This window comes from Calonectris borealis, chromosome 23 (genome assembly GCF_964195595.1).
Source record: "Calonectris borealis chromosome 23, bCalBor7.hap1.2, whole genome shotgun sequence".
Classification (NCBI taxonomy): domain Eukaryota; kingdom Metazoa; phylum Chordata; class Aves; order Procellariiformes; family Procellariidae; genus Calonectris; species Calonectris borealis.
Window position 1 is genome coordinate 1,195,297 of NC_134334.1, and position 18,297 is coordinate 1,213,593.

The window sequence follows — 18,297 nt, forward strand, 5'->3', positions numbered from 1 at the left end:
CATCAGGCTCTTTCCCTGCCTGATTACTGATAGATTGACTTTCAGACTAAGCTTCTCAATTTCAAGTGGCCTCTGAGATGCTACTTAAATTCCACATGGGTTCAGTAACACAGTTAAAGCCCTTGCTGATTAGGACAAGGGGCCTGCATGTCTGGTAATCCCCATGATCTCTACTTCCAGCTCGAGATGTTGAAAAGCCGAGTCCCACCAAGCCTGTAGCTCTTGGTCTGCATGGAGGAGCTGGAGTTCAGCTGCAGACGTCGTGTCTGTGTTCTTGGGCCAGCCCCTGCTACGTTCAGAAATGACACGATGAGGCAGAAAGGTGCCAAGGAGAGCAATAAGTATGGAAGAGGCTAAAGAGGAGACCAGTACTAGAAGATTTAGTACTGGTGACCTTGTCACGGTTGCAGTGTCACCTGTGAACTATGCAGGAGGTGCCGGCTCTGCCCTGACTGCACGCTCCTGCAGAAAACACAGGTTCTTTGCTCGGGCTGGAACAGCAGTGAGGCCAAGTCGTAACTGGGACTGCAGCGGGGGAGAGAGCCTGGCTCTGCTGCCAAATGGGTTGGAAATACCCGAGTTGATTTTTAATAAGCTAGCTCAAGGAAATGGAACAGCCTAGGTGAGCACAGCCTGGCCGAGAAGCGGTTTAGGCAGCTCGGGCCATCGTGCAGCTGTGTGACCGGACAGCTTCTGCTGCTCGGGCTCGCGCAGCTCACACTGCCCGGCACCCTGTGCCGCAGTGCGGTTTGCCATTCGGATACCTCCACGGAGCTTCTAGAGGCGCTCGGCTTGACCTGCTGGTGTAAAGCTTCAGTCACTGTCCCTAGTTGTCTTCATCTTGAGTTTTTATCCAGCCCTCGCTAGGATCACACTTTGCTCTGATTTTTAGATCAGGTAGAGGTAGACCCTGGCCCTAGATTAAGAGGGAGAATTAATGTTCATTTGGTGAGAAGGTGGAAGTATCAGAGTCTGAGACACAATGAAAACCCCTCCGAGCATCCCCAAGGGCTGAGTAGAAAGCAGTTGAATTTTAATCGCCTCATTAAAAGAGAAATTTTTATTAGGCACAAATGGCCTATTAAAAGACTCCAGAGTGAGTTATGCCGCACTGAACCGCGTTTCTTCCTGCCAACTCTGCTTAGCTTTAGCTTATCATCCGTCGAGCAGGGAAAGAGCACTCAGCAGGGCCCGCCGCAGTAGCTGCGCTCGGCTGCCGCGCTCGCTCCGCAGGCACGGCCGAGCCCGGCTCCCTGCATAACCCCGGGCGCCCGGCCGTGCAGGCAAGCGTGCCCAGGCACGCAGGAGCCGGCTGAGCCGGCGTCGGGGGAGCAGCTCCGTTATTTGTGATACAGGTTGGAAGGCTCGGCAGGAAATGTGTTCGGTTAACAATTTAATTTCCCTATTAGGCTGACTTTCCTTTGTACATCACCTCTTGGCTCCTGGAGGCTCATTGTTTTGTCAGCTGAAAGGCTTTGACTGAACTTCTGAACCTTTTGCCTGGGATCAAGCCTAGTATTGGTTAAACATTTAACGTACACTCCCCTGGGAGACCATCTTTGTCCACGCAGAGGATGGCCGTGTTGTACTTCGGTGAGCCCGTACGTTGTAGGAGAAATGCTGTTCTCCATCACTCTTCCTTTCAAATCAGTCTCTTCCCTCTGACTTCCCAAGAACCCCGCCTTGCTAAATCCTCACAAAAGACATTGTCTGGCCTTTCAAACAGAAGAAGGTAACGCTTTCTGTAATTTATCCTTTCCTTCCCGTTTCCCACAACAGTGTCGTTACCTTTTCCCGAATTTCATTGCATAAAAATTCTGTCACACTGAATTAGGAGCCGGTCTGCAGAAGGCTTGGAAGGCGCAGGGGAGGGAGACCCGCAGGCCCTCCGCCCCACTGGGCTGGGAAGTAGGTTATTATGATTTCCACTCTGTATGTGCCAGCCTGAAGCACAGAGCAGGGAATTGTCCGGGTCATTCAGGAAATCTGGGGCACAGCCAAGAATAACACCCGTATCTTCTAATCCCTGATTTGTGTCGCTGCAATTGCTTCTAATATTTTCCATTGTTGTGCTTTGGGTCTCACTGAACTGCCTCCGAGGGCTGAGCAGGGCTGGCAAATAGGGCATTGTGGAGCCCGGCTGAGCTTTACTGGGACCCTGTCTAAAGTCTGGTTTTTAGGTGATTAAGGCGAAGGGTTCAGGGGAAACCAAACCACCCTACTATGCAATTTGGCCACACGGTCAATTCTATCTAACGGTGTTAAGGCCTGAAGGAACGGAAGGAAGCAGGAGACAGCCCTTCTCGCAAGACTAGAGCCAGCAAAAACTTAAGCCTGCAGCCCTAGAGAATCTTGGCGCACACCTGGAGATGGGAAGTTGCAATGAAACACTCGCTGCCAGGAGCTCCTTCTGCCTTGCCACGTGGGAGGACGCGCACGGGGAAGTGTTTGTGATCACAGGCGTCGCACGGCATGGCTCAGCTGAGCAGGATGCTTGTGAAAGGGTTTCCCAAGTTCCAGTATTCTGCACCAGCGGACCAGCACCGGATTGATATGGGATCACCACGGTCCCCAAGGATACGTGGCTATGAAAAGTGACTAAAACGTTAGATGAGAAGATAACTAGCTTTCTGAAACAACATTTCATCACTGTTTCATTAGTTTGGGTAGATGGGTATTTGGACTTCAATGCTACCTTTGTATTACTAAATAATCTTCTTTTTGGAGGGGGGATTTGAAAAATCATCAGGTCCTTAAAAGAGCCAACACTGAGGCTCAAGTATTTCAGCTCTAGTGCATCTAAGGTGCAAAGTTTGGGGAGTTTGGATATCGGTGAGAATGAGACTTGGAACGAGCTGAAGTTATTGCTCCGACTGGCGAGCTGGAGCTGGGTCAGCTGCGAGGGAGATGCTGCACCTAACAGCCATGCCTCAAACCAGGGTGCTCTGACAGTTGTATTGTAAAAGAAGTGATAGAGCAAACTTCCTTAAAGTAGGTACGTCGCTCTGCCTAGTAAGAGTGTGTGTTTTGATAGCAAACATGCAAATTTGTAGAATGTCATATTCACCTAAACTTTCACAAAACCTTCTTGATTACCGCAGACTAGGCAGAAAGTGTTGTGTAAGACAGTATCAAGATTTAGCCCAGAGGAGAAATTAGGAAGTCAATTGTATTTCTGTAGGAAAAAATAGAGCCAATACTTGACATATGGAGGATTCAATGGTAGGAGGAGAATAGTGGGAAACTTAGTAATGTGGTTATTAGATTTCCATGTAGAGTAGGTTGTAACTGATTGCATTATGATAAGAGTTGTGTAAATACCTGACAATATAGCGCCCAGGCGTTGGCCACCACCAGGGTTTGACTCAGTGATTTGACTTTCTGTGAGCCCCAAAACAAAGAGCCGCTTCGTCTCTCTCCAGACTATCGTCAGGAGGCGGAGTATTTCAGGCAGCTTCGCGCAAGTTGTCGATGAACTTTGTGCAGCTGATGAAGCCTTTCAGCATCTAGGAGTTTTGAGGACATGAATCTGCACTGCACTAACTACATCACCTTTGCTACTTAGTGGAGAGGAGGCTGGAGGTGAGGGTGGGGAGAGAAAAAGGACCTGCCTTTACTGCCCAGGTAATCCCCTTTGATTATAGGGGCTGCTAGTACCACCAAAACATGACTCCCATTTGTGCAACTACTAGCAGACCTGTAATCAGGAGGGAAGGATTGTTTTCAGGTGTGGCAAGCTGACACCCGCAAGCTTTGGGTTTCGTTTGTGCGGGTAGTACCTGCTCTTTCCCATCTCTCATTGTGTGTGTATGTCTTAAAGTTTCAAGCTATCTTTGAAAATGCTTTGGTAACGTTGCAAATTTATCTTCTGGTGCACAAAATGTCCTGCCAATGTGCCCAAAAAAACTCAAACACTTGCACTGTTTCCATCTGTGATTCCTTTTTCTCTGAGTGCACAATTGGTGTCTTGGAGTAGGCACGGAATATTTTGTGCCAAGTATTTTGGAGCCATTTTTGAAGTCTGCACGGGGTGCCTTTCCTCCCCGGTTATGAGGACACAAAATGAAATGTGTAATCACAGACCTGCTTTTTCTGTTACTAATTAATTACAGCTTTAGCTGGAATGGGAAGAGAAGCTGAGGGGCTCCCAACTTGCAAATAGGAGGGAAAAGTTATGGACAGGGTGCGTGTGGAAACCTTAGTCCAGTGAGCGCTGTTATAATTGTTTCCAGGTGGTCCCATATCATACGTAGGTTTGTAAGTTAATCACAGGCTTTGTACCTTCAGCCGGTAACTGCAAAGGTGCCACGTCATCGCTGGCCTTGAGCAGAGTCCAGAGCTGTCTGGCTGGGGACTTCTCCAGCGGCCCGTGCCCAGGACCACGCGCTGCCCTCCGCGCCAGCCGGTGCCACCGGTGTCTCTTGGGGGCCTCGCTGGACGCGCTTGAGTAGCTGACGGTCGGTTCCCAGGCTGTACTGGCTGGAGATGTATTTAATTCTCCAGCTTTTTCTTTAAGGCAGTCAGGACATGCAGGACTGGCAGCCTTGCAACTTTAGAGAAGAAAAAATGGCTTTTCCAGGAGTTTTTATTATTTATTTATTCATTGACTTAGTCTGTCTGCACTCATGAGCCCAGGTAATGTTAATGCAGGAGATGCTGCTGTGTTGTTTTCCCACGTGATGTGAATTTAGCGTGAGGAGCGGCAGACACGTCACGAGAGTGGCCAGGGGCACGCAGGACTCTGCAGTCGGTCTGAAACGTCTCGGGCTTTTCCTTTACAAAGTGAAATCCTTGAAAACGTTCTTTGCCCTGACCCATGCAGTCTGATTGTTTAAAAGAAAGTGTGACTGCTGAAGCTTCGAGGAGAGGCCAGTTCTGATATTATTCTGGAAGGTGCTTTTCCCGAGCCTGAAGAACTGCTGTATGTACGTGTGCTGCATCGGCAAAGCCAGCTGCACCTAGCTGGGGCAAGTTCTGGCCACGGGTCACTAACTGCTTGTGAGCAACTTGCACCAACCAGCAACTCCGCTACCCCCGTGTGTGCCTTGGGATGGGATAACCCCTAACTCTCCTAGCAAGAGGAAAACATTGCACTCATTTTTTCCCCTATTGTTTCTGCTAAAGGCAAAGACAAATCTCATCTTTGCTTCAGCAGAGGAGGCTTGCCGTCTTCCGAAGGATGCAGTACATGTTTGCAGGTTGATGGTTCGCTTATTCTGTTGGCAAGTCGCTTCAGTTGGCGACCGTGCAGGGCAGCAGCCTGTTTCAGCCGGCACACGGCGCACAGTAAATCGCAGTGTAAGCTGCACTTGGCTCCGTCAGCACTTGTCTGCTCGCCTGCATTCTGTGCTCTTTCTTCTAAATCTGCATTTCTGAGCCAACAGGTTTTGGATTGCCAGGTCCGTCTTTTGTAATTTCAGCTACTTGAAATAATGACGTTCTCAGGATCCATCAACTGGATCAGTAGGACACGAGGGCCCCTAACACAGGTGACCGTGACACAGCTGGCACTTGCAGTGCATTCCTTCCCGGGAGGCATAAGCTGTAACACATTGGTCCCCGCTGCTGCTCCTGGCCCAGGGCTGTCCACAGTCCAGCCTGGGCTGAGCAGGGTCTCGGGGTAGGCGAGTGGGAAAGGCTGGACCAGGTACTGCCACGACATCTCTTGCATCGTGGAGACAGGTGAAGCTCTTTTTCCTCCCTGTTATCTGGTTTGCCGTGGCTTTTCTGAAGTGTATTCCTACCCGATCCCATTGTTCTTGGATTTTGTTACAGTTTATTCAAGGAAAGTGAAAAGGAAGAGAAAAAGAGGAGGTGCAGGAAAAAGAAAGAAAAGACAAATTGGCCAGCAACACAGCTATGTCCAGATCAGTGAACAGAGAGAAAATTTAATTGTCTGAATCTTTAAATGGACTTAAAAAGGAAGATAGGCGCTTGTTCTGCGTCCTTACACTTTGACAAAGCACGGCACACATGACAGGATCACTTGTTAACAACATTTCTCCTTTTGAGATGAACATTTTCTAGTGGGAAATATAAAATATTGGCTACGTTTCGTGAGTTATGAGAAATATACGTTTCCCTGGAAAAACATATCCTTGTTTGTGGTTTTATTTAGATGATTTGAAAAGGTGGATTTCAGAAGCCTAATTGAGCATTCTCTGTCTCTGTGTCCATTTTACACTTCACTTGGTGAGAACAGAGAAATGTGGCTGCTCAGGCTTCCTTACAGTTTAGCTCTATTTCATCCTCTCGTCCATTCAGAAGGTGACGCCACGTTTGGGTAGCCAGCTCTCCAGGAAAGCTCAGCGGAGCGGTGGAAAGCAGCTTCTCGTGGTTTGTTCCTGAAAGATGCCTCCAATTTCAAAATAAATAAGTTATCTTTTTTGCCACAAGATCTGGTATGATTCTGCATGAGTCATTTTCTGACTGTTTTACCCACATTTGTCGGCTGGAAAAGCATTATTTCATCAACAATCTTGCAGCTCTGCTGATGCTTTCCTGTGAATTGTCACTGAGCCGCACTTTAAGAAAAGCCCTTAGACATTGTCTGTGGTATTTTACTTCCTATCCTAAATTTTGAGAGACTTTGTGTACTGTTTGGTATTGCGTTGTCAACCAAAAAAGAGTCGCCTTTCAAAAATGGTTCGACACTATTTTTATAACTATTCAAGTTTGCTACAGGGCTGTGGGAACTTAATCAGTGAATGGGTGTTTATTAGTGCATGTATGCTTCCGATCATGATCTCGGGAATTACTCTCTCCCTCCTCCTTGCAGCTGTCTGCAGTCACGGGCTTTGTTTCAACGGTGGAAATTGCATAGAGGGATCTTCGCAGCTCTGCCATTGCCCTTCTGGTTTCCAGGGACCTCGCTGTCAGTACGGTAAGCAGTCTTTTCAAATTCTTCCTTTAATTTTGAGTCGGAAGTGAAGGGGATAAAGAGCGAGGGATGCCCCAATGTTTTTTTTATCCTAGCCATTGTTTTATCTGCAAAACTCCAATAATCTGCTCTCTACTTTTTTTGGCCAGTGTTTGTGATGTTTGGGGAACTTGGATGTTTGGAAAGGAAATGCTTATCATGACTTGCTGTGAAACATAGCTCCGTACTGTACAATAGCCTTTATTCCTGGCTGCCATCAGCAGAGGGATTTGCTGGAATCGGAGAAGGAAGCTGATTAAAGTTGGGTCAAACAAAGAAACCCTGGGGTCACGGCCTGTGGAGCGAAGCTCAGCCTGGGGGAGCGTGGCAATGGGCTGCCACATCAGAAGGGAAAATAGTTAAGCTCTGACTAGCTGGATCAGTTATATCTCTGGCTAGGCATTATTTTGGGGCTGCTAAGCTTTATTTAATTAACCTTCGTGCAATATACAAATTCTCTCTTGAAGATTATTGAGTTTCCTATGTTTGGTAATTCAGAGATGTTCTGATTTGGTAACTTGATAGCCTATAGCAAACAACTGCTAAAAGCTGGAATGGTTCTCCATGCCTCATACACGGTAAGAGAAAATGTGCCTCATACTCTCGTAGAGAGAAACGGCTGCCCTTTCTTCCCTCTAACTGCTAAGTCTGCAAGGTACAGGGCAGTAACAATTACTCAAAGTCTGGAATTATAACAGCAAATTAAATAACAGGACTTTTCCTTTTTTCGACCATCCATTAGTATATATCTGTTCCTTCAGACTTGTGGTTCCTTGCTCATTCAGAAATGGAGGTAAGTTTACGGATGTAGAGGAGTTGACATCGCAATAGTCCTTGGCAGGAGCTGGTCTTTTCCCAGTGAGAAGGACTGGAGAGGAGCATTTTCTGCAAAGCCTGAAACTCTCCAACCCCAGAGTAACCAGAAGAGAGGGCAGAAAGGTGACCGTGCGAGTTAATCAGTTCAGGGAAAGTGTGTGTCTTAACACTGTGTTTTTAGAGGGCAGATACAGGGTCTTGCCGCTTCAGCTAGCGAGGAGGCACACAACCACCGGCTACGCAGCGGAGCTGGGCTGCTGCTGCTGAGCCAGCCTGCTCTTGTGTGTTTTTCATGGTGCATCTGTTTTAAGGAACTTTAATTGTTATTACAAGTGTCAGTTTAGAGGTGCTTAAAAGGCCCTTAAGTTGCATTTGGATAATACCTTTAAAGAAAAAGAGGATTCTTTCAGATACAAACCGTAGATCTGCCAAACCCTCCTTGATGCTCTTGACTTTACGCTCTATTCATTCCTTGTTCTTTCTTTAATATGTCGTTAACTGGAGTTAGAGCTGTGTTTATTACAGCTGGAGGCTTTCCTTGGACTTGACTGGGACGGTGGTTATGAGTCCCCTGCCCCGTGTTCCAGTGGTGGCACAAGTTCTCAATTAGGCAATGAAGCAATTTCCTTGGTAATAATAAGAAAAAGAATTGCCCCGAGCCCAGGTGTATAGATCACGAGCCTGGCTGCTGCTCTCCTGCTGCAGGGCATCCAAACCAGAGCTACTTCTAGAAATGCAGGCTCCATTTGGCAGTAACCAGCCCCTCGGCCAGACCGGTGTGATTTCAGTGGAGCCTGGGCGCTGTCAAGCGCAGAGGTGGGACGGCATCTGACACGAGGCGTAAGCCCCTCCTGGAGCATGGCCGAGACGTTTCTGTCAGGGCTGCAGAACCTCCTGTTACCAGCAAGCTTTCGTCTCTGGTCACAGCGAGGTGGGACACCTCTCCCGGGCTGGTTGTCCTCTCCACAGCATTTGCAAAGGTGTCATCCAGAGTTAACGCCACGTCCTAGAAATACAGGGTGCTCTGTCCCATGTTAGTGGTGTCGGGGAATGGCCCGACCTTCCGCTTCTCTCAAGCGACGCGATGCGAGCGGTTTGCAGCCCGCTGTGGGGGACCGCCGTGCCCTGCGGAGGAGCCGGAGGGTGCGAGTTTCCCTGGGCCGAGCTTTGTGCTGCTGCGCTCGGGTCTGGCCCCGGCTGCTGGCTTGGGGCTGGCACCACTCCTGCCTCCCCGCTCTGCCGCCGGACACGGGGCCATGCCCGGGACACGAAGCAGTCCGGCTTTAACCCCCTGGTCACTCAAAGCTCTGTGGCTGTTGTAATGCTAACGGTTTAAATTCTACATTTTAAGCAAGGTGAAGAGGATGCTGCTTAGTATAAAAACAATTTGCAGTTTGTTTTGCTTTTTTGCTTTATGTTTCTAAAACAGTCACGCTGCAGACACAATAGTAGCCTGAGTGCAAATTATTTATTCCCCCGGTGACACTCTCCTATCTGCAGTTTAAACACACTACTTAAAATACTGCTTCCCTCTCATCCTTTGATGCCCGAAGGATTAGAGCACGGCTAATTCTCGGAGATGTACGTGATCCTGCACTGCTGCTTAGGTGTGTGTTTGCACATGTTACAGGGTTTTCTAGGAAATAACCAGCCCTTAAATTGTCCCTGCAATTTTTTTGTCATAGCTTCTTTCATACAAATCAATAAAATAAACGTCGGGCGTCTTCCTGTACAGAACCTGAGAGGTAAAAACACACTCACATTTGGAAATGTTTAGCAATTCCCACAACTATAATTGGTTGCAGCTTTGAAAATAAAGCACAGATTTCTGGGACCCCCAAATATTTTTTAAAAGGGAAATGACTGGCTTATTTTGGAGGGGAAGAAAATACATCTGTAGTTGCACTGATGTTAACCCCCTTGGATGAGGGACCCGAAGTCGGTGCCTTGGGTCTTAAAAGGTCAGCCTGTGGACGGCTGAAGATTAGCTTTTATTTTACGGCCCTGCAAAGCTTTTTGCAGGACCTGCGTGAGGCAGCAAAGGAGGACAACAGCGGCTTGTGTCACCAGCGTGCCCTCGGGGCGGCGTGTGTGCCGTTGGGTTGGCGTGCCGTTGGGTTGGCGTGCCGTTGGGTTGGCGTGCCGCCCCCGCACCCCTCCATGGGCTGCTCCGGAGAGGGAGGGGAGAAAGGCAGGGGGCAAACGGGGCAGGACGGGAACGCTGCAACCGCTGCTGTGGGTCACAGCTCGCCTCTGCCCGCATTAACAGGTCCTCGGTGCGAGAAGCCTTTCCCCTTTTCTGGGGAAAAGGATGCTCTGATCAGATAAGAGGTGGCTGTGAGTCAGAGAAATTGGAAAATTATAGTTCTTGGTCAAAAATGAGGTGTGGGTGAGCCTCCAATAGTGGCAGGTTGGGCAATCATGTAAAGTATGCCAATGGTTGAGCCTTTTGGAAGTGATAAACTGAGTTTAAAAAAAAAAAATCCAAGATTTTTCTGCCAAGTAACAAAGCATGAGGTGGCTATATCGTAGTTGTCGCTTGTATTTCTAAGCAATTTTGATTTGATTTTAATTCTTTTAACTTCCGAGTGAGTTGGCTGTTGAACTGTTCTCTCTGGATATTTGACCTTTACGGTGATGTTTTGATATGTGCCTCTGTTTGGAACCTAGAAGCAAAGAACCAAACTGTAAAGCTAGATTAAAAAAAAAATAATGAAGAGCTTTTGAAACTTACTGAATTTCTGAGCATTATTTTGAACCTTTAAAATGTCTTTACTCAAAATACGTTTTTAGTGGCAGCTCAGAGAAGCTCCTTATCTGATTCGCTCATCTCTAATACGCTGTCAAATTTTAAATGAATGTCTGAAATCCTGAATACCTCTGGTCAGATCCTTACCTTCCGTATTTTGGCAGAGCTTCATTAGGCAGTGGGGATGGGCTGCATTACAGCAAATGGGGCATGGCCAAGGATACGCAAATTATGGCTCTGCTCCCTGAAGTTAAAGGAAGAAACGAACCCAAACTCTTTATTTTGGAATGAGCTAATTACAAGCAACAGGGTTGGGTGAATAGAGTGATAAATCATTCTTCATGCTGCTTAACCTCAGTTTATAAAGTGTTAATTGTTCTAGTGCCTTTTCGAACAGCAACGCCCAGCTGACTTGGGAGCATTCCTTTGTGTCTGCAACCTCAAATTATTTTCATTCCCAAGTGATTTATGTTTCGCGCTCATGGCAAAAGTAACCCCCCGACATCCCCTTCTGCCGGGACAACGCTTCGCTGTTTCCGAGGCCTGTTGTTTATGAACATTGCAGAGGCACCGTTGTCCTGCTTCCGTTAGCAAATCTGCCCGGACGGGACTATCTGGTCACTTCAAGGGCTGGAAGGAAGGAGGTGGACCTTGAAAGCCCAGCCCCGAGCAGGATGTGCTGGCTGGCTCAGGACTTCCACTGTTTCCCTTGTCTCCTGGTAAAGCAGCGGAAAACGTAACGTGATCAATACCAGCTCGTATCCTCAGTGAATTTTTTGGTCAGGGCACGTGGTGGACATAAGAGACGCCAGCACGTTGACAAGAAGAGCGGTTTATCATCTTGGGGCACTGCTCCGTAAGCCTCAGTCACTCCTGAAGACAAACCCCAAACCCACTGATGTAGACTCTGCAAACGATGGAGCATTTTCATTAACTGCAGATGAGGGAAACATATAGATATAATAGATTGGGGACAGTGTTCATTTTGCAAGACAAGTTACTTTGCAAGCATCTTCAGAAAGCTTTCCTAGCTTTCAAGTTCCATTTTAACCTGTTTCCATCCTGCTTTTAAACAGATGTTGCTCCTGAAAAACTCAAAAAGACCAATGAAAATGCTATATGAGCCCTAGCTTGCAGAGAATTGACTTTTTTTTTCTGTTTCTTGATGCTTTTCATTATTTGTAGCATTTTCCAAAAGCCAAGGTCCCTACCACAGAGAATGTGTTGATTGAGGATACGGGAAGATCCCAGCCACAAACTCATTCTTCCCTTCATCTTAATTTCTTATTGACTACTGTAAATGATTTTTTTGGTAAATACTTTTTGGAACAAATTTCTGCTGGAAACCTAATTGTCTGGATTCTCATCTTCTCTTTCACTGTTAAATGTGCTCCGGATGGTTAACTTCTGTGCTGGATTTTAATGATAGGATGGGAGGCTGGAGGCTGCCTCAGAGAAGACAGCTTTGGGGAAAGACACATAATGGTTGATCAGTGAATCATTTTTTCTCATCTGTCACCTATAAAAGAAGCTATCCTGGTATTTGAGATGATGATACCTTCTTGAGAAATAGTTCCCCAAATGGAGCTGTTTAGCATCTGGCTGGGATGGATCTGGACATGGTCCGGAGGGCTTGTGATGAGGCCGTTCGATGAAAACAACAGGAAAATAACCCAGAGTGAATGAAGTTGCTCCACAGCAATATTCTGTGGTGTCATTCGTCTTCCAGAAATCTCTGTGTCTGATCTTAATGGTATCACTTTTTCTTTTCTGGAAAGAAGTACAGCCGTGTTTGTTCTAAAGGCAGGACGTTCTCTATCCTGGCCAGACTCTTATCATACCTTTCAGCATGGGATATTTTTACTGGCCAACCTAGAGCAGCAGCAATCTTATGTTTACCCTGGCTGGAAAACAGGCGGTACCCCATCAGTCTGGGGTGAGATGCTGTCCTTCCTGCTCTCCTGAGCTGTTGAAAGTGATAATATTTGGGCACTCTCCGTCTGCATTAAATCATCTCACTTTGAAGGCAGACCTCTCAATAGGGCTGCACGAGCTCTTCCAGGAAGGTCTGCAGTACATCTTGTTTACCCGTCTGGGTTTCAACGCCTTTTCTGTTGCCTCTTGCATCTCGGTGGCTTTTTGATCCTGTAAAGTGCTGTCAGCATAGGGATTTCTCTCCTTTTTTCCCCATGCAATGTGGCATCTCCTACCTGCCGTAGGTGGGGCTTTGCTAGAGCAGCAAACCGGAGGAGGAGGTTGAGCTGAACAATATTATAGTCACTGCAGAGGCTGTTTCTTGAACTGAGGAAGCAGCTGGGTTGTCCCGAACTCCTTCGTTATCTTCCACGTCTGGTAGATGAAAGGGTTGTAAATGGAGTGTTTGAGGTTTGCTTTGGGCTGAGACTCTCTTTAGGAGCTCCCTTCTTCGAGCTTGGGCGTAAATGATCTTTCTGTACAGGGCTTGTTGCTGGGAGGGAGGGGGTGTTGGAAAACCTGGGCTCTGCTCCAAGCCTTCCCAGGGATCCTCAGACCACCCGATGCTTCGGGTCTGGTTTTGGTGGGCTCGGCGTACCCGAGTGAACGCAGCGGAGCAGCTCCCCGCACGGCTCCGGCGGCGTGCGAGACCTCTGCACGCGGGGGTTGCGTGTTCGTGGCAGGGACTGTCCCTCTGCGGGTCGGGGAGCAGAAGGGCTGTTGGAATTTGCTTCTCGTACTGTAAATCAGCCGCTTGCCTTCAGCGTTTGCTTACTGAAAACTTCACGGCGGAGTGGATCGTTTCAGCAACACTCGGGCTTTGGGGGCTCTTGTGTGGGAACTTTGCTGTGCTGTAGGGACAGGACCCTTCCTAATTAGCCGGGCTGCGTTTTGAAGGATCGGCCAGACCAAATCTTCTTTAGCTTTGCACAAAGGAGAGGTCAACTGTAAGCAAGCAGGGCCCGTGATTAGTGTCTGCTTTTGCAAGGCCAGCTGAAATGGCTTTGTCACCGCTTCAGGAGACCATTATTACCTCTTTCTTTTCTAGCACTGCCCTCATTTACACAAGCATTTGACATGCCCTCAGTGTTGTTTGATTGACTAATGACCCTGTTTCTCCTGCTAATCTCTTCGAGCTGTTCAGTTGGAAGCCTTTGCGGTGTGTTAGGGCATGGGCTGCTTGGGTGGAGGGCTGGGAGGGAGGGGTTTGCTGCAGCCTTCGGGCGGGAGCTGATCTTCAAAGGGTAACGCAGGACTGCAAAGCACTGGAGGGCATTGAAGTCAGAACGGGAAAGGTTTTGTCTCTGGAAGCAAAGAAAAACACCTTGTAGACTCTTCTTGGATCCAGGAGCCGGATGCGTCTTTCCGAGATGGAAAGACACCAACAGCGAGCGTGCACGTGCGATAACGCTTGTTTGGACTCGGGTAACTTCCCTGGTCCGAGGGGACCCCGCTGCTGATTTCAAAACGACAGTAGCAAGATATTGTGTTCGATGCTTCACGAGTTTACAGTTCACAAGGCTGATTTAAAATTCGTTTGTGAGATTAAATAGCAGCAATTGTTCTTCAGCTGTCAGTTTATTGGAGAGAATCCACTGTTAATAATACCAGGGCTAAATTAAGCAGAGCACTTCTCCAACAGCCAAGAAGTCTGAATACTTTTATTTATAAACAGCCTCCTGATTCAAAGGTTTAGCCTTCTGCTGGGGAGGGGAGAGAGCCTGAGCCCAGAGGAGATTTCTGCCAGTCCGCAGCATTGCCGTGCAGCTCTGCCTGCCGAGGTTTTCTCTCTTTTTGGCTCAGGAAGGCAGTGGAACAAGGGCGGCTTGTGCAGAGCTCTGCTTCGTCCTGCGCTATCTGCTTGTCCATCAGCCAAACGTTAGGTATTTAATAGCTGGCAAACAGGTAGCACTGAACTCTGAAAAAGTTAGTGAGAGGAAACAAGCCAAGGCTATGTACAGGTTTATTCAGTTAAAAAAAAAAAAAAATCTTTTGTGAAGTGAGTTTTGAAGAAAAGGGAAAATGTGCCGAAGCTGGGGGAACAGCTGGGGTTGTACCTGTGAAACAAGTTTCCTCGCACTTCCATCGTAGGGTATTCTGGGGTCTGGCGCCCTTCACCGAGACGCACAACGCGGCGTTCACCGCGAGCTTCCTGGCACGACCTCGACTTTACAAATCTGGACGTAAATGCAGGGCAGTTACTCTGTGAATAACTTCATAGTTCATATGATTTGAGTTTCTAAAGGTTAACTGGAGTACAGCAAACAGCCTTTTGGACGTACGCTATCACATTTAAAGTTGTCCAGCCTCATCAACGGGTGATGGAGCATACGCATAGGCAAAATATTACTGACACATTTGTTTAAAGGAACATGCTAGTGGGTGAAAAAGAGCTGCTAGTTTAAGAGACTAAAATTTTTAAAGGCTTTAGTGAATTCAAAATATGGCTTTCTTTGTTCTTTTCAAGCTTTCCTTCAGTGGAACTCAAGAATTAAGGATTTCATTATCGTTTAAAAGAGGTGATTATGTTGGGTGACAGAAAATGCATGGCTCAAGTCCTTTAGATGAGTTGTAGCCCTCTGCTTAGATTTTGGCAAATAAATGAGAGAAGAATCCTATCGCTGACATTGCACCGGTTTGAAAGTTTTATATAGATCTTTACTGCTTCTCGCGTTAAGTTCTGTCAGGGGTAAGAAAAGCTTGGAAGGAAACTGCTTATCGTGCCATCTGGAGAAGACCAAATCTACACTTTGTTTTGAGGGATTCGTACCTTGGGCCAAGTCATGTGAGGTGCTGGATGCCATCTTCAAAGCGATGCATGTTTTCCCTTTAGTGAGGATTGAAACTCCTCAGCACCTCCCGTGATCGCCTCCTTAATTATTACAGTGCCAGTACCATGGCGAAATGTCAGGCCCGGCTCTAATCTCCCGTCAAGGATTTCCGCGAACGTTCGCAGCCAGCTGTGACCAATTAAAAAGGGGGGTTTGTGTTTGCAAAACCTCAGCGACTTGCAAAGTTGAGCTAAGGGTCTGAAGAGCTTTGCATTTTTGAGAGCTGTGTAGTCTACCCTAAGTATTTTCTTCTCATAAACCATCTGTTGAAAGTCAGACTGTAAGCACGGAGGTGAGTCAAGGGATATTTATATAGGAGGACAGATTATTTTCCAAGCAATGAAAAATACTCCAGTCTAAAAATGGACCACTGGGATCCCATTGTGTAATTGGTAATAAGAAGAATTTGATACATGAGTGCCAAGTAGACTGAATTAATGCAGAATCCTTGGACCGTTTCTGGAGAGGAGGAGACCATCCCCCAGGTCAGGTAGCCAATGGCCATCCCAAGCTTGCAGTTGCTCACCCAGCTGGCTGGTTTCTTGAAACGAGAGAACGGTGACAAACGGCAGCCCGGTCCAGTCTGCGTTCTCCAAGAACCGTTCCTGGAGGCATATCTGAGATGCGCCTCTCCCGCTGCGTCCTTGGCAGCTCTCCCTTTTGCGTTTGGCTGGTTTTTGTTACGGAAGAGAAACGACACAAGGCAGCTTAACTCTCAGGACCTGTGATCTTCCGTTGTTTTCTGGGGATCTTATGAAAATTGGCAGTGCAGGGATCCACACTGGCCGTAGGCACAAGGGAACAGGTTTCCAGCCAAAATAGGTGGTTTCGCGAGTGAAATGAGGAGTGAAGGCCAAGGCAGAAAAGATAAGCATTGCTGCAAACCTTCCTGGAATTTTTATAATTTATTTATGCTAAAATACATAGTACGGTCTGTAATAAATCAGCAGTATATTATGCTTTCAATTTCTGGGTTTGGAAAGGTTGGAGAAAACTTTTTTTTTTTTTTATTCATTACGTGCTGCCTTTTCCAAGGCATCTTTTTAAAGCAGTGTTCTCTAGCAGCCGATAACATCTTTTAACCAGCTGCTTATCTCCATCTCAGCCACAGGTTTTTCCTTTAATTTTTGCTTCGTTTGTTGCGTTTCAGTCTGTTTCTTCTCCTTTGCGTATGGTCTCAGTGCTACAGTACAATTTGTGTAATAATTCAAGAAACAAACATATGTTGAGATTCCAGTCATTACAAATACTCTTTTTTTCTGGGAAGATGCTGAGAGGATTCCTGCTCCAGAGGTTTAATTAAGGAGAGTTATGTGAGAAAGGGAGGACACTTTCCGTATATCCGTGATCCAAGTTCAAGTGCTTGTGTGTTCCTGTTGTGCAATGCAGTTTTTTGACTTGGGCTGAAGGTTGCTGTTCTGTGCAGCCTTAACCCAACTAAGTTGTTTGATAGCGGAGGAGGAGGAAATCTCCCACTGACAACCCACACAAACAAATCAAGGGTGGCACCAGCCAGCAAAGGAGTTTGTTACAGTCACTTTTTACTGCTAGGGATGTTACGAAATTCAAATGAAAAATGGTATCTCTGAAAATGGGAATCCTCCTTCTTCTGGAGGCATCAGGTGCAAAGAACAAGTTCAAGGAGTTTGTGCCTCTGCAGCTCCTTCATCCTCAGGCTTCCCATGCGCTTAGCTTGTATTCACTGATTACATCTATGTTATGGTTTTAAATTTAATATATATTGTAGCGCAAATATATGTGTATGCATGTATATGAACTTTAGGATCTCATAGTACATACATGGTTTATAGTGTATTAATACCACCTATAGCTAGTATTTAAAAATCTGTATTGCATTTTAATGGTCCCTCGCTGGAAACACGGAAATGATTTGCAGTGGAGTGATTATTTGTCTTTCTAGCCATATATAAGCACGTAGACCCTTCAGGCACAGCCAGTGCCCTACACTGCGTAGGAACCTATGTCTGGACCCTGCTCCTCTCCGAGTTCCCACTGTCCCGGCCTGCCAGACACGGTCCGCGTGCGGTGCTCTTACTGGTAGCGATGGCGTTGGCGCCGTGTTGGAGTTCGCAGGGAGGTGGCTGGGAACAAGCTGTGCGGCGCAGGGGCTGAGCCGTGTCGCCTTCGGGCTGCGTGGCTGGCTTCCCCCTGCCCGGCAGCGCGGCAGGCGTGCTAGCAGCTGGAAGCAGGCGCGCGGCGAGCGTTCGTCAGCAGCAGCAGCTCTAGACCGAAAGGAGGGTCCCAGGCAACCCTTGCCATTCTGGGGTGAGGTTTCCCAGGTCCCAGCGTGGTTGGTTTCCTCCCAGACATGCTTAATTTTATGGGACTTCAGCTTCTCGTGGTTCAACTTGCACACACAGACACGTGTGCTGTGTATAGTTGTGCAAATGGTTTTTCTTTGCATAATTCAGTGTTCATGGGCCTCTGTAACCCCTTTACATTCCCATTGCTACAGGGACACCTGCTAGACCCTCAGTCTCTATAAGCCAGCCAAAAAACTGTTTTGAAGGCCAACAGGTGTTTCTAGTTTGCCGTACGTGAATGCATATTAACCGCCTTTCTTCCCGCCTCTCCAAGCAAATAAAACCACAGTTGAATCTGGAAATCCTCCGCTCAACACCAGAACAGCAGGCGGCCCTGCCAAGAAGCCCAAACAAGCTCCCTTCTCCATGGCGGGCCGTCTAGCACACTCACGGGCTAGACGCCGGGCTGCTGGCCTTTAGCCGCTCTCTTAAGTAATGCGCTTGTGTTTCGCTTTCCATTTATTCTGGAATATTAGCTGAAAAGCCTGGCACGCGGCAGCTTTTAGACCCTGTCACACCCATAGCACTGTTGGCTTTTGTTTGCAGCGCAGACCATCGGGTGGGCTGGTCCAGCTCCGTTTGCCTACATTCGGTGGCCGTCAGTGGTTTTGCAGTGCAAGCAGTTTTTGATGTTTTTCACCCCACTAAGAGCATTTGCCTTCTGGGATGCCTTCAGTCCAGCTT

The 18,297-nt window shown here is 47.4% G+C and overlaps 1 protein-coding gene across 1 annotated transcript in view; it reads left to right on the forward strand.

Moving 5' to 3' along the window:
• The window catches only part of MEGF6 (multiple EGF like domains 6), a 113,985-nt gene that overhangs the window by 17,871 nt on the left and 77,817 nt on the right, over nt 1-18,297 (forward strand). The window contains exon 6 of the mRNA XM_075172201.1: nt 6,779-6,883. Within this exon, the coding sequence (XP_075028302.1) occupies nt 6,779-6,883 (105 nt within the window). The remainder of the gene's footprint in view (nt 1-6,778; nt 6,884-18,297) is intronic.